The sequence below is a fragment of the Fundulus heteroclitus genome, unplaced genomic scaffold, assembly GCF_011125445.2.
Source record: "Fundulus heteroclitus isolate FHET01 unplaced genomic scaffold, MU-UCD_Fhet_4.1 scaffold_28, whole genome shotgun sequence".
Taxonomy (NCBI): Eukaryota; Metazoa; Chordata; class Actinopteri; order Cyprinodontiformes; family Fundulidae; genus Fundulus; species Fundulus heteroclitus.
Window position 1 is genome coordinate 3,841,496 of NW_023396689.1, and position 16,639 is coordinate 3,858,134.

Sequence of the window (16,639 nt, forward strand, 5' to 3'; positions counted from 1 at the left end):
ATATGCTGCTTCATTCTTGTGTCAGGAACCAGGACAACACGTGTAAGGTGGCACACAGGGACAGGGATGCCATGTTCTGTTTTTTATTTTTATTTATTTTTTGGAGTGTGTTTCAGCAATCAGAGAATCAGAATTTCAAGGCACACTTGTGGAGAGGAGGGTGTATGAGGCTCTCATCTTAGCCTTTTGCAGATGATAACGGTTGTTGTGAGGACCAACACTGAAGGTAGCCATGGTCTTTCTTTTATGGTCAGGTGATTCAGACCATATCAAAACAAATGTGATTGAAATAACCTCTGTTGGGTTGCCAGGTTCCATCCTAGGGACTCAGTTAGGAGCTCTGTCAACCACAGGCAGCTCAGAGTAGATCTGTTTTACTTGTCCAATCAATGTGGTCTTCAGCATCTGTGTGCGCTAAAGATTAGGATTTTTTTCATCACAGCTGTGCTCTTTTTTACTAACAGCATTTTTACAGTGTTTTCTTGAGGTCATTATTGGCTGCTACAGGTCATGTGAATAGCAGTTTTAATATCAGGCATAGATTGTTGGCTTTTCCTCAGAAATCTGGGCCTCCCTCTGCTATCCTGCCACTACAGCAACCAGAGTCACTACGCAGAGGGTGGCACTTGCTCTATAATGCCAGTGGAAAGGGCTGCAATAAGTTGCTCTTCTATAGAATTCTTTCAGAAACAAATTACAACCAGTCCTGAACATCTTTGTTCATATTTGCCTAGTGAGCCCTAATGAGCATACAGCCTGCATGACTGGAAAAGATCATATTCAAAGGATGGTTAAAGAGAAGTGTGTGGTGCTTCAGCAATTTAAAGATCAAGGCTTTAGGCCAAATTAGGCCGGATGACCTGTATAACTGTAGTAGAGCTCATATTCAAGTTGACCATCCTTGACTGGGGACGGGTCAGTTGGAAGCACACAAATCTGATCAATTCCTCATCAGTAAATGCACCACACAGTGTGGCTGCATTAACAACACTTTTTGAAATGGAAGTTTTGACTATGTTAGTTTTCACTAAAATAGTAGAAAAGTAAGTAGTGAAAAAAAAGAAAAGTAAGTTGTGAAGTCAAATGAAGAAATCAAGGAATAAGAAGTTTCTTGAAAGACGAGTGTATTTTCTACAGAGACATGTTGGCTGTTTATCCAGGCTATTTCAGCAGTGAGCTAAACTTTGGTGGGTAATGGTCATTTAACTCTTTCAAAAAACCCAAAGAAATTGGGTTGGCTTTGAGAAAAATAAGCTAAAAACAAAGTTTCCCAGGTCAGGGGGTTTGACCATGACCTTTGTCGTTGAAGCTATATCCTTTTTCCTTTTTTTATATTAGAACTTGAATGGTTCTCGCAGCACCTACTACTTGTAAGAGGAGGCGTCACATATCCAGCTGAATTATGCAAGGAGCTTGTTGATGGCTACATAGAGCATGTCGTCAAGGTAGCAAGTTAGTATGTCACTAAGAGGCAGCCAATTTAAAGCTGTCATCAGCTCTTTAACAAACGTGCAATAAATTATGACTTTTTGGGCTACTTATTGTTGTAATATTAATAAAATCAATCTAGTTATATGTAATGTACCCTATTTTTAATTGATAAATAAAAATTGGTTCTGGAAGAGTCCTGCTGAGTTCCGTAGCAACCGAAAAGCCAAGCTCCAAGTCCAGTCTCCTTCTACCTAATGCGGTACCCGTAACAAACCCAGAAAGCTCGCTTACACTGCTAATTAAAGGGGCAGGATCACACAGCAGCACACTGTTTACAGAAAAAAAAGGCACACACCAGCAACTCTGTTTTTGAGCAATTGGAGCCGACAATATTAAGACCACACGAAGAAGAAAGGTAAGAAGAAAGCAGCACAGCTATTAACAATGTATTTTTCTGGAGCCGTGACTACTACTGTTATTGTAGAAGTCTGTGTTGATGTGTAAAGATGGATGACGGATGAATGTAATTGTACTTATACGTATTGAAACCCAATGAAATGGATGCTAACTGGTCCGTAAACAGTTTCCAAACTAAGCACAAACGATAATGGGAAGAACGAAAAGTTTGTTCTGCAATTATCTGTATGCAGATTAGCGGCACTGTGCCTACCACTGCTTGTACATGCATTGTAAGACCTGAGGAGTTTAGGGGCTGAAATAAAAATCAAGCAAACATGCTTGATGAAATGACTCACTTAAAGGTATACTATGCTACCGGGGTTGATTTTCCAGCAAGGCTCCCCCCAGAGGGCGAAAGTAAAAGTGCACTGTCATAAAGATGCTCAGCTGTTCTGGTTTCTCCGTCAAGCCAGGCGGGGTTATTTTGAGCTTAGCAGACAGGCGAACGCAACGAAAAGTTAAAAAAACGGCAGTACAAACAATGACTAACACAGTGAAAGTATGAACATCAGGCTTCCCGCAGCGCTATCTTGGCGAGGCCGCCGCCGCGGCCGCATCTCGCCAACATTCAAAAAAAATAAATAAATAATAATAATAATAAAACTCGATATGCTTGCATATTTATTTGACGTTAACACGCGGTTGCACTTTTACTTTCGCCCTCTGGGGGGAGCCTCGCTGGAAAATCAACCCCGGTAGCATAGTATACCTTTAAGTGAGTCATTTCATCAAAACACATGGAGTTCTCGCCGTAAAGCAAGACCGACTCTCGCGGTGTTGCACGAGAGTTCTGAACCTGTGTGTGCGGGCCGAGAGCTCTTGCAATTGCAAGTGCGGTATTTCCCCCACAGACCACCAGGGCGGCCGAGAAATGACTCATTTCATCATCCAAAACGGTATGAAACACATTAATTAACTGAAAAATGTTGCATAGTATGCCTTTAAAATATATAGGCTTATCACAATATTAGAAGCTCTCAGACAATAGACGACAATAACACAGGTTACATTTCATTTAGGTGTCCCAGTAACAAAAAGGTAAAAAGCATGGAAAGAAACAAACAGCACACCCTTACAATGCATCTTCAAATTCTGAATTCATTTTTATTTAAAATGTCCTTCGCTAATCTAGTAACAAATGCAATTTATAAGGAGACATCCAATGTTTAGAAAGTGCTCTTAATAGATGATACTGGGAGAAACATCATTAGCCTGTGACAATTCCCTGTGTCTTAAAAAGCTATATAAGTAATATAAAACTAAATAAATGTATATGTTCAGAAGCAAAAATGTGATGCAATGATAACCTTTAGTTTTTATTGGCAGTTTCTTTCCAATTGTAAAACCCATTAGCAGAGCCTCAATAGACTGGTGGACAAGCTGTATTGTCCTACAGATTATTTAAACACAATTTAAAGAACAAACTCAATCAAGAGTCCAATGGCATGTAAAATGTTTATGTATGTAAATCCTATTCCCGGCTATATACTTATGGTAATGAAACGCTAGAGCGGCCTAGCAGCACTGGGAACTGAAGAGTGTGTAATTACACTAATGCTCCACTGACTAATAGGCCACAGGGGAAGAGGAGTCTGTCTGCTAGTGTTAGCTCACTTGCTAATGCACATGATACACCAGCACTTGAGATATGCTGTGCTGCTCGGTGTGTTTCTTTGCGTTTTGAGTGGAGGCTTTTCATTAGACAGCACTTGACTATATAGCCAGTTAGGGATGCTTAGGGTGAAAAGAGAAGAGTGTTAGCAGAAAGTGTGACACTCTGCATGAATAACATGTCTATTTAATGGCAATTCACTTTTAAACAAGCTAACATGGCTAGATTTCTGGTTGTAAATAAAAAAGCTCTGGTTTTGGTTGCTCTGACTGAGCCACAAGTGCTAAAAGTCAGGAAGTTCATATCACAGGCACAACACTCTCTTCCCTTTCAAGAGTGTATGAACCTTTAAAAGTAAAGACCCTCTTAATAATCAGAGTTTGGATTGGTTATTCTCTAGCTAAGGAAAAACAATGGGGAACTATGTGAAGGCAAAAAAACAAAAAAAACAAGAGTACCCTGAGCCTAGTTTGCCAGAAGGTTTCTTCTTGTTAAAAGTTGTTGGTTTCCACTGATGTCTGCTGCCAAGAGTTCAGAATGACAAGCTGGATAAATGTAAGTGTCTGATACGATCTTTTGCTTTCCTAAATAACATTTTATTAAGGTGAATCTTAAAGGCAACTAGTCACATATTTGGACTAAAACAAGAGGACTCAAACATTTAATTATCTTCAAATAATACAATATCTGCCAAGTGTTTTCCTAATAGCATTTACGTAGTCGTTTTTGCACCAGTCACAATCACTATACATAAACATGAACATTGTTGTAGCATCAGTAGGAGCAACGGTGGCGCAAGAGATCGACCTGTAACAGGTCGACCCATGTCAACGGTCAGTCGTTGTGTCCTTGGACAAAACACTTCTCAGAACCTTGGCAAGACACTTCACCTACATTGCCTGCTGGCAGTCTGCCCCAGGGCAGCTGTGGCTACAAACATAGTTCACCACTGTCAGGGTGTGAATGTGTGTGTGAATGGGTGAATGAATGACTGTAGTGTAAAGTGGGGTCATTGGACTTGATAAAGTACATTTACCTTGAAATGATCAGAAAACAAGATGACGACAATTGATGCGGCTACTGTAAAAGCCAGAAGACCGTCCTGCAGAACACCAATGCCTTAATGTGGTCAAAGTCCAACCTAATCTACAGGTTAAAGACTGCTACTTACTCCAAGAGAACCGAGACAATTTGTCTCGCTCAAGGGGTGTTGTCCGACTGTTGCTGAGCGTTGTTGTTGATTGGACAGGATTTAGATGGCCGTGTTCAGTTCAGTTCAACTCTGGTGGTTTAACCGGCCAAACATTCCGCTCACTTGCAGTGTTTACAGTGCAGTCCTGCCCCTGTAGTACCGTTGGTGTTTGAAATCTTTCAAAATAGCGGCAGAAGACTCCGTGAGCCTTGTGTCTGCCAGCTCTATGCCTGCTCTGTGCTCAGCTCTCTGTGCCCCACTCTCCCGCCCGCCCAATCTTTAGTGATTTGAGGCTGACTTCTGCAGCCGAGCATCTCAAGCAGTATCAATAGAAAGAGCCAAAACAAACTTTTTTGTGTTCTTCCCATCCCGACTTTGAGACAAAAACTCTTTAGGGTTACTTTACCTCTTTCTTTTTGCATATCCGCTGAACGTTGTTGACTCGCTCAGCGTCCATCTCAGACATATATACATATAAACCTTGTTGAGCACTAAATCACACATTAACATCACTGCCATATTGGAAGTGGCATAGTGGAGCAATTTGGAGAAGATCATGTGCTGTGTGGAATTGTACCAACCAATTCACACTAAAAACCAGATACTGGTGTTACCTTTCATAGGTAAGAATGAACATATACTTATGATTGTATTTATTCATTGTAACTTTGTACATATGTCTGTTGGCTCATTGGTTTCACTTGTTTACTCGTTGTGCACATGAGCAATATTCTACTTTTCTTCACATGGGGTTGTTACGTTAAATATACACAAAAGCGCTTTGTTCACTAAAAAACAGAGCAAAAACAAAGTATAAAACACAGAGATAAAATATACCAAGCCTACAGTGCATGATAATTTAATCAGAAAACCTTTGTATGCATCCAGAAGGAGCTACTTAAGTGGAAAATTGTAAAGTCATAACACATGCCCAGGCCCCTTCATTATTGTCTCAATCAGATCATTAAAGAACAGCCAATAATCCAAAATACAACTGCTCTCCCTTTTGCAGTAAAACAGCTCTGAACTAAAGTTAAAAAATCTCCTCAGTGGTATTACCTCTACAGCTAGGGGCGGGCTAGGGTTCAAATTCAGCCCCGGTGCCTGTTTTGGAGAGGCCCTTTTATCTGATTGCAAGACGGATGCAAGTGGACCCGTATTTATGACATGAATATCTACAGCATAAAAAAACTTTTTCAACAATTAAATCTATGTCTGTATGTATTTAACGATAGAAGTAAAAACAATTTTCAGTTTAAACAATTTTACAAGCAGCTTATCATGAAAGGCAAAGCAAATATTAAGGGGCCAACAACTAAAGCTATATCCTGATATTCAAGCTAGAAAATCAATTAATAATTTTTAAGCCTATAAAGGATCCGAAGATTTGACAGCAATCTTAGGAACCCAGCCCTGCATATGAATGACAAGAAGCAATGATTCTCAGCAGAACAACACTGAAAGCCTCCGACTTGCATTCCTTTCATAGTACCTCCTGGTGTCATATCTTTCCTGGGTCAGTGATGCACTAACAGCCAGCCACTGAACTCATGTAAAAGGAAAATTATTTATCTGATGAAATCATCTGCTTTCTTTGCATCAAGGTAGTTTGATGCTCCTGTGACAGCTGCACATCAGAATGGATCCCCAGTGGATGGCTGGGAAAATGTATCTACTTTACCGGAACATGGCACACTATTAGGGTGCATTAGAGTTAAACAACAAGCTAGCATGGTTTGCTTCTACTCCTCGGTTTGGCTACTGAAGTGAATATTTCTTTTACATGTACCACCGATGTAAATGTCTGATATATTACACCTGTTTATTGAAATCAGATCTGAGAATCAAGAATCGTTATTGTCACTTCGTGTTACCATAATGAAATTTTAGTGAGACATGGGCTTAGAATACACATAACACTGAGCTGAGAGCAACAGCCTGTTTATGGAAAATAGCTAATTCTCCCTGCTACACTGCAGACATTTTTTTGGCTTCTATGTTCTCCAGATCAAAATTTTGTTAAACCTCTGCAGGATAGGCATGTGTTACTTACCAGTCTCAAGGTATACCTCAGTTTTAGAAAGTTACTGCTTGGAACACATTTACTTGTTTGTCATACCGCTCCTACATCATTTTGAGAAAATACCGGAGAAAGTTCAGGAATGGATGGACTTTAGAGTCACTCCTCCCATCCCCGTTTTGGTACAATGCAGCAACACACCGCTCACTCTTACTTCTCTTGAATGATGGAAACACACCTGGCTTCACAGAAAGTTCTGTACTAGAAACCAAAGGCCGCTCATTAGTGTTATATGGGTAATGCTCTTCTAAAAGTAAAGTTGTCTAGCTAACCGGGCCTGGCTAATTAGCTCGCTAATATTAGCCTCAGTGTTACTCAATGAGGAGAAGAACGACAAGCAGAATATTATGCACAATAAGCAGCTACAAGCTTCTAGTAAACTCAGCCAGTGTTCATTTATATGCTGCTGTTGTCTTCCGACACTGTATAAATATCTTTAGAAAATATTTTAAAATAGCTTTCAGTTTTTATTTGACAGCAACTTCAATTCTACTCGTCTGTCACTGAAGTAAAATTTAATTAATGACTTTCAAAATGTGTTTATGGAAAACCCCTTTTTAATTAATTGGCATGAGTAAATGAAATGGCTGACTTTTGACACAACAGCTGTGTTTTCAATAACAATAAATAAATGCTACAGACAGCATTAGTCCATCTTTAATAATCAACATGGTTTTACCAGCACTAATGTAATGATTGTTTTTTTATATAATTTTAGATCATATTAAACAGTTTTGCTTTAAATATTTGTCGTCATGCTGCATTACGGTGAAACTGGGGTATTTTTACATAACGTTATCATACCATGGAAACCTCAAACTGGCCAATGTCTAATCACATGTATTTTGTAAAATTAGTCTTAAAGGTTTTCTGCTGACAAAATGGTAACAGATCTAAAGTTTAGACATTTACTGGACTGTAGATTTAGAAATATCAGAGCATGTTAAACAAAGGATTATTAATTCAGTTTTCATGTTTTAGTTGATCCATTTGTGTGGGTTTCTATTCTGCTGTCAGTATTAGAATAAATATGTATCCGATAACGTATGGTTCCTGAATCATATATGTGTAAAAATGTTTGTTAATACACCATTAGCTTCTCCAAATCCAACAGTGGTCCAGCTCACCTGGCAGAAGACGAACTCTCCAGTAAATACGTAGGCACCGCTCCTCCTTCCGGAAACCACGCTGGCACTTGCATGCCAAGAGTGATGGGTGTTTGGCCAACAGGGCATCTTGTCTCTCCAGGCACTCTGATGCTGCTTGTTCTCCCAGTGGTGAGACTGCAGCATCGGCCGCACACAGCTCTAAGCCCCGGTACAGTGCCTCACACTGTGGGTCAGTGGCGCACACACGATGAGCTTCAACACAGTCAGTCACGGGTGGAGGGAAGGGGAATATTTGTGATGTGGATAGCATCATGCCTGAGAAAAAAAAATGGAATAGATTACCATGGAAATTGAACAATGGAGGAGTAATTATTACTACAATGCCTTACAAAGGTATAGCCATTTAACTAACATTTTGTAACAAAAACAAAACACAAACTTCAATGTGCTACTTTGCATTAGACAAACACAAACTATCACATAACTTCAGTACAAGGAAAAGAATAAAAGGTTTTCAAAATTCTTTAGAAATAAAATCCCCACATTGTAGCACACATTTGCATTTCGCCTTGTCATTTAGATAGCTCTAAATAAAATCCAAAGTAAACAGTTACCTTTGGAAATCACCTAATTGGTATAGGTAAAATGGCTTGTACTTGTATAGCACTTTAACTAGTCCAACAACCCCAAAACGCTTTACATTACAATCAGTTATTCACACATTGACAGTGGTGAGCTATGTTAGTAGCCACAGCTGCCTGACAGAGGTGAGGCTACCATACGTTGGCGCCAATGGGCCCTCTGACCACCAGCAGCAGGCAATTCAGGTGAAGTGTCTTGCCCAAAAACACAACGACTAAACAGAGGGATTGAACTTGTAATCCGCCAATTGCAGGACAAACTCCCTAATGCCTGCGCCACTGTCGCCCTTAGGGTAGCGAACAGAGTCAACCTGTGTGTAATTGTACAATGCAGACGACTCTCCCTGTGGCTCTACGCTTCTCCAGGAGTGAATGCTGCTTGTCGGGACTTTGATGCAATCAACTGGTTTCCTTATATGGGAAATTTTTGACCAATCTGTATAATCTGACCCAATCTGTATAATATGATTAAACTTGACTTTGTAAAGTGCCTTGAGATGACATGTTTCATGAATTGGCGCTATATAAATAAAATTGAATTGTAATTAAATCCCTGTACAAATGCAGAATTTTGTTGGGGTTTCTTAGAGAATATTGGAAAATAAACCACATCATGAAGACCAAGGAAGGTAGCTGACAGGTCAGGGAGAAAGCTGTTACATCGAACATCTCACAGAGCACTACTCAACTCATCATCTGAAATACACAGCTCCAAATCTACTGAGACATGCCCATCCATCTAACCTAAAATGCCAAAGGGGACCTTTAATCCGAGAAACTCACAAGATGCCACTAGTGGAGCAGTGTCAGGACATAGGCAACAGGAGAACTACGAGTCGTGCACTTCACACGTCTGACCCTCGTCCGAAAATGGCAACAAGAAAGCCATTGTTGAAAGAAAGACAATAAAAGTCATGATTGCAGTTTGCCACAAACCAAGTAGTGGAGACAACAACATGTGGAAGAGGGTGCTTTGCTAAGATGAGACTTACCTTTTACTTTTTAACAAACAAGCAAAACTATAGAGGAAAACTTACAGTTCATCACCCCACCAACATGGCAACATCATAGAGTGACATATTTTCTTTAGCAGGGACGGGGAAGCTGGTCACAGTTGATTAGAAGATAGATAGAGATAAATGCAGGACAATAGTGAAAGAAAACCTGCTAGAGTTCTCAGTGTAGACTTGTGATTACATGGAGGTTCTCTTTCCAGCAGGACAACGACCCTGAACATGCAGCCAGAGCAACAACTGATGGTTTAAATCAGAGCATATTAATCTGTTAGAATGGCCTAGTCAAAGTCCAGACTTAAATACAGCTGTAAATCCATGGCAAGACTTGGAGATTTATGTTCACAGACACTTCCCATCCAATATGAAAGACTCAGTGCAAGAATGGGCAAAAATCTCAGTCTAAAGATGTGCAAAGCTTGCAGAGAGACTCCAAAAGGCTTGCACATAACTTTTTTCAGATTTTTACTTATGAAAAATTGAAAATGCAAGATCATTTTCTTTACAGTTATGTACTACTTTGTGTTGACTTGTTACATGAAATCCGATGAATAGACAGGTACATCTAAAAAAATGGAATATTGCATAAAAGTACAGTATTTGATGCCGGTCATTTCAGAAAGTGAAATTCATATACATTATATAGAATCATTACACATGATTTATTCCAAGAATTTGTTTCTTGCAATTTTGATGATTATGGCTTAAAGATAACAAAAATCCAAAATGCAGTGTGTCAGGGTTGAGTTTTGTTTCTTGTTGTCTGAGTTCAGTTCCTCTCACGTTGCTTACCCTCCAGTAATCAGTTACACCTGTTAGGTCTGCAATCTGACAGAATCCACTCCACCTGTTAGTTTCTCTATTTAAGCCTCACTCTACCTTCAGTCTCTCGCTGGTTCGTCTTCACTCATCCTTCAATCACCTGATGTTCAGAAAGAGATTCTTTCCACGTCTTCCTGGATGTCACCTTCTGTTCCTCGTTTGGCTCCCGAGTCCTCCGTATCTGCCCGCTCCCTCCAGCATCAAGTAAGTCCATCTTCCTCTGTTGGACTAATCCTGTCTCCCCTGTGCCAGGATTCTCAGCCTGCTCTGGGGGTACCCGTTTCTACGGCGCAGCAACCGCAGCGTCCCAGCAACCTCCAGCAGTTCAGTCCTTCCTGTCATCCTAGCAATAAACATTACTGAACTGTGCTCCGTGTGTGTGGTCTGAGTTCGGGTTCACCGTGACAAAAACATGACACAGTGTCTAAAAATGAGTATACTGCGAAAAGGTTAATTATCGGAATATTGTGGTGTTACACCCTAATCAGCTAATTAACTCTAAACACCTGCAAAGGTTTTCTGAGCCTTTAAAACAGTCTCTCACGCTGGATCAGCAGGCAACACCATCATGGGGAAGACTGCTGACTGGACAGATGTCCAGAAGACAGTCATCAACACCATCACAAGGAGGGGAAGACAGAAAATTGCTGAAGAAGCTGGTTGTTCACAGAATTCTGTATCAAAGGATATTAACAGAAAATTAAACAGAAGGAAGAACTGCAGTAGGAAAAGGTGCCCCAGCAAGAGGGAAACCAAAGCCTTGAGGGGATTGTCAAGTGGAATCCATTCAAGAATTTGAGGGAAATTCACAAATAGTGAATTGAGGCAAGAGTGAGTGCCTGAAGAGCCACCACACAGAGACAAATCTTAAACATGGGCTGCAAGCATTTTAGCTAGGCAAAGGAAAAAGGGACTGGACTGTTGCTCAATGGTCCAAAGTCCAAAATCCTGTTTTGCATTGAAAGTAAATTCTGCATTTCATTTAGAAATCAGGAGTCTGGAGGAAGAGAGGATAGGCCAAGAATCCATGTTGCTTGAAGTCCAGTGTAAAATGTCCACAGTCATTGAGGATTTGACGTGCCATGCCATCTGCTGGTGTTAGTACACTGGGTTCTCTGAAGTCCAGAGTTAACACAGCCATCTACGTACCAGGACATTTGGGAGCACTTCATGCTTCCCTCTGCAGACAAGCTTTATGGATGCTGATTTTATTTTCCAGCTGTACCTTGCACCTGCCCACACTGCCAAAGGTACCAAAAGCTGGTTCAATGGTGTTCTAGGTATTGATTGGCCAGCAAATTCCCCTGACCTGAACCCCTAGAAAATCTCTGGGCTGTTGTCAAGAAGAAGATGAGAGACACCAGACCCAACAAGCCAGATTACCTGAAGGCAGCTATAAGAGCAAGCTGGGCTTTCATTAACCTACACAGTGTCACAGGCTGATCTCCTCTATGCCACGGCATGCAGGAGACCAACCAAGTATTGAGTATTTAGTAATGGACATACTTTTCAAAAGTCTGACATTGGTGCATAAAACATCCTGGTTCCATTGGTCTAATTTTCTGAGACTCTAAACAACTTTTTAATAACTGTAAGCCATAATCATGTAGATTACAAGGAATTAAAAGCTTGAAATATTTCACTGTTTAATGAATCTGTATAAAATAACTTTCACTTTTTAAAATGACTGGCAAAAAACTGCACTTTCACTCCATTTTAAACATTTTTGTAGATGTACCTGTACATTAAAGTTTGTTTTATTGTGTTTGATGAGTCCTTTAACAAGGCAATCTACACATTATTGCATTTGCATGATCTGTTAGGTCACTGTGTCAGGATCCCAGGGGTGTTATTACTTATGGTAGCTCCCTGGGAGTCTTCTGTCTGTTTATGTGCACTGTTGTTTTTGTTTACCCTTATATACTTGTTTTGTCACCTGTTTAGCTTTGTGTTAGCAGTCATTTTATATATTATTTCAGTAGCTCTGCTTCTATAATTTTGTAATGTTCAGCCTTAGATCCTTGTGTCATCTGTTAGTTGTCTGTTCAGCATTTATGCATTTTAGTTAGATTAGTTCCAGTCTAGTTAGTGTATTTTATGATCTTTGTAGTCCTACTAGATTCTTACTTTATGCTGACTTTGTTTATGTCATGATTTTTCTTCGATGAACCCAGAATATACACCACACACATGGAGCTAAACCTGAGAAAGGAAGATGAGTAGTAACAGATGAAACCAGAGAGGCAGGACTGGACTGGAACAGGGGTGTAGATGTGAGCAGGAGCTGACGGCCCGGAGAGAGTTCTTGATGACAGGACCGCTGGAGCACTGAGGAGGCAGGAACCCAGCGGCTAGCAGCACAGATGAGGCAGGTAATACAACAGCTAGCAGAGGCTTGACGCAGAGAGGTGGCAGATAATTCCAGTAGGTGAAGCACAGAAGAGGCAGGTAGAGTGACGAGCAGAGACTTAACTTGAGACTCAGAGGTCAGACAGGAAGAATCCAGCAGCAGGCAGAGACTTAACTTGAGATTCAGAGATGGCAGGATTCCAATAACAAGCAGGGACAAACCAGGTTGACAGGCAATGAGTGAGTGGAGTCTGATGACGGACTGGCAGGGAAGAGAAGACTGAGGGAGGTTTATGTAGGGAGGCTGGCAGGTGGAGTGAGTTCTGATTAATTAATGTCCAACAGGTGAGACTGATTGCAGAGGGAGTGGAGGGTAAGCTGAGTGAGAAGAGGAGGAGGAACTGAAAACTAACAAAAAGGCCAGACTAAAACTAAATCATGACAGTTTAGTTTAATTTTGGTTTTGTTATTTATATTATTGGTTATGATAGATTTAGTTATCTTATTATTTCTGTTATCTGTTCCATTATTGGTTAGATCCTTTTCCCCTGTCAGAATCATCCTCTTATTCTCAATTTAGATTATGTTCTCACTTTGCGCCTTCCAGTTCATTGCTCTACCTTCCCTGCAGCTGATCGTTTCATTCAGTTTACCTGTGCCCAAATATCCACCCATTGTTTCCCTCTGTCTCTTCCCCTTTATATTCAGCTCACTCTGTCGGACTCATTGTCAGGTCATCTGTTTTCATTTGTCAAGCTCTACGTTCTAGTCTAGTTCACTGTGTTTTTGGTTCCCTGTCATATTTATAAGCCTTGTTTTTCATTTACAAATCACCATCACTCAATATGCGGCTTCCCAGCCCTTGTCTATGCTTTGGTTCCGATCTCAACAACCCATACCTGAGAACTGGCTATGGTAAAGTTTAAAAGAACAATTCAGTTCAATTAAATGTTTTATAGCGGCAATTCATGAAACATGTCATCTCAAGGCACTTTCCAAAGTAAAATTCAATCAGATTATACAGATTGGTCATAATATATTCCTATCTAAGGAAACCCAGTAGATTGCATCAAGCAGCAATCCATCAAGCAGCAATCCCTCAAGAATTAATCAGTGTGTCTAAATTAAACATGTTGAATCTAACACGTAGCATCACCTGCTTACCTGCTGCTGAACTTATTTGGAGACAAGTTCAGCAGCAGGTAAGTGATCCACAGTTATTTACTACAAAACCTCACCAATGATCTATGACTTCAATTGTTTTCATTCAAACATACATATTCATCCAGCACTCGTTGCAATTCAATACATTCACCACAAAAAAATATAGGAAGCTTTGTAGAGTTCAATATCTTCAACTTAATAATTTTTTTTTCTTTGAAGCTGTGTTTTTTTCTCACCTGTAAAAGATTTCTTCTGCTAAGAGAGTTAATTGAAAGGATGGTGCCACTCAGTTGATAATTGATTGAGGCATCCTTCCCTCTGGAATCCTCCACTCTCTCAAAGGTCAGGAGTGTCAACATGGTTTGCTGCTTGTAATTTACTGTAAAGGTGACAGCAGCCACCATACCGTAATTCAGTTGGAAAAAACAATTGTTGAGCTTTAACTTAGGTGTATATACCAGTATGCAGGCTTTTAATCAAAAATATAAAATATTAGGAAATCACAAAAACAACTCTAACATAATGGATGCATACAGTAAAACTATAAACCTGGGGTAGCAACAGTCAAATCTAAAGATTGAAGCCTGTTATATGTTTCTGATAGTTTCGTGTGCAGACCCTTTTACTAGGTGTTCCCAATTGAGGCAGGTTAATACGGCAAAATTAACCTGCCACACGTAACAATAAAAACAAAATTGTAGATAAAACAGGTTTGCTCGTACAGTGTGTAGCATCTGGTCAAACAGCAAGCACCACACACAAGCAGATTTCACTTGGGAACATTCAGGTGTCAGATGGGAAACCTTCCAAAACTTGAGTTAATAAACATGAACGACGAGGAAGAATAATGGCGATAGTTTGTGGGGAAAAAATCCATCAAAAACGCATTGGTAAAAGGACTGGAGACAGCGTTCATCATATAGAGGTGAAATGTTTTTTTTACTCTGGGTTTCCCTTACCTCGCTGTTGTGCAGTTATACACTGTTTAATGTTATGTAATGTTTATTAAATAACCCTCTGTCTGTTAAGTATTGTCTGTCTCGATATCAGATTAAGAGCTGATCATCACCAATGGTTGAAAGGGATGAATTCGAGCACCAGCGATCTTTTAACAGCAAAACTTGCACACACATAGAATAAAAGAGTGACAAATTCTTTCAAGTCCAAGAATTTAGTAACAGAAATAAAATTAACATCCAGAGAACATCACTATGTAATACTGTTTATCTGAATTAACACAATATTTCAATTAACAAATCTTCTCTACTAGGCTGGTGAAACTTAACTAAACTACTAAGCAAAATGAAGATAAACAGAAGCTAAGCTAAGGAACTATTTACATGCAAAAACAAACAAAAGACAAAACAAAAGTGGTTGGTCATAATCAGAATAATTTGTTCACTGCAGATCTGATTAAAAAACATGGAATGGAGTTAAAAACATTTGGCACATGTTTCAATCCATTCACAATGCAAAGCCCAAGTTAAACAGAACATTATTTCTAGTAGATAACATTCTGAAGACTGATTTGGCCAGTAAAATCATTTAAAACAGGGGTGTCAAACTCATTTTGGTCTAGGGGCCGCATTCAGCTTAACCTGATCTCAAGAGGGCCACACAAGTAAACTCATTGCGAGATTAAATAGAACTAATAAAAGTTGACTTGTTGATTTTTATATTGAATGAATTTCACTTTTACAAATATATTATGAATAACCTCAGAGTTTTTAAGAAAAGTATATGCAATTTCAACAATACTTTTACTCAGTAAACATTTATTTAAGTGCATTATGCTTAAGAACTGATTACAGTGATTGCACAATGTTGCAAAACATTAATTCACTGTTTTTGGAACTTAAAAACACTGTCCTGTATGACAAAATACATCAAACATAAAAATTAAGAAATTATTTTAAATCAATTTTCCACACCTGGGAAGCAATTTGAACATATTATCTGGCTTCACACATTTGAAATCTTAAGTGTTAGCTGTTTTAAACAGACATTTGATTAAGTACATTTGTCACCTTTCTTGTTTATGCATAAAATGTGTATATATAGAAAAACTTGCATACAAAACTCTTTTGTTGTAAATCTGTAACTGACTATCAATAACTTTAACATAAGAAATTCAGCAACTATTCAAAGCTGTAATTTTTTTTGCAACATTGACAGTAACATTCCATAGGATTTAGTTTTACTCAGTATTTGCCCCTGAAACTTGGCATCTTTTAGCCTGCACAAGTCCATCAATATCAGGCATCATGTCCTGAGCAGCAGCCAGTTTCACAGTGTCATTTAAGTGCTTATGTGTGAGCTTTGAGCGCTGCTTTGTTTTATTTAAATTCATTAGTGAGAAAATCTGCTCACAAAGGCAAGGCAAGGCAAGGCAAATTTATTTATATAGCACAATTCAGTACAGAGACAATGCAAAGTGCTTTATATGATTAAAATATAGGAATAAAAGCAAGTAGGGATAGAATGTAGAAACAAAAAAAGAACATTTGAAAACAGTAAAACAGTTTAACTTGAACATTCAAAGGCAATTTTAAACAAATGTGTTTTTAATCTCGATTTAAAGGAACTCAGGCTTTCAGCACTTTTACAGTTTAGGGATTTATAGACTAACAGAAGTATTTTAAAGTCTATTCTCTGAGATACAGGGAGCCAGTGTAATGACTTTAGAACTGGGGTGATGTGCTCTACTTTGTTAGTCTTAGTCAGGACGCGGGCAGCAGCGTTCTGGATCAGCTGCAGCTGTCTGATC

At 39.3% G+C, this 16,639-nt stretch overlaps 1 protein-coding gene across 1 annotated transcript in view; it reads right to left on the reverse strand.

The window, feature by feature from the left end:
* gfra3 (GDNF family receptor alpha 3) overlaps positions 1 to 16,639 on the reverse strand; it is a 130,641-nt gene that overhangs the window by 23,084 nt on the left and 90,918 nt on the right. The window contains exon 2 of the mRNA XM_021312300.2: positions 7,902 to 8,198. Within this exon, the coding sequence (XP_021167975.1) occupies positions 7,902 to 8,198 (297 nt within the window). The remainder of the gene's footprint in view (positions 1 to 7,901; positions 8,199 to 16,639) is intronic.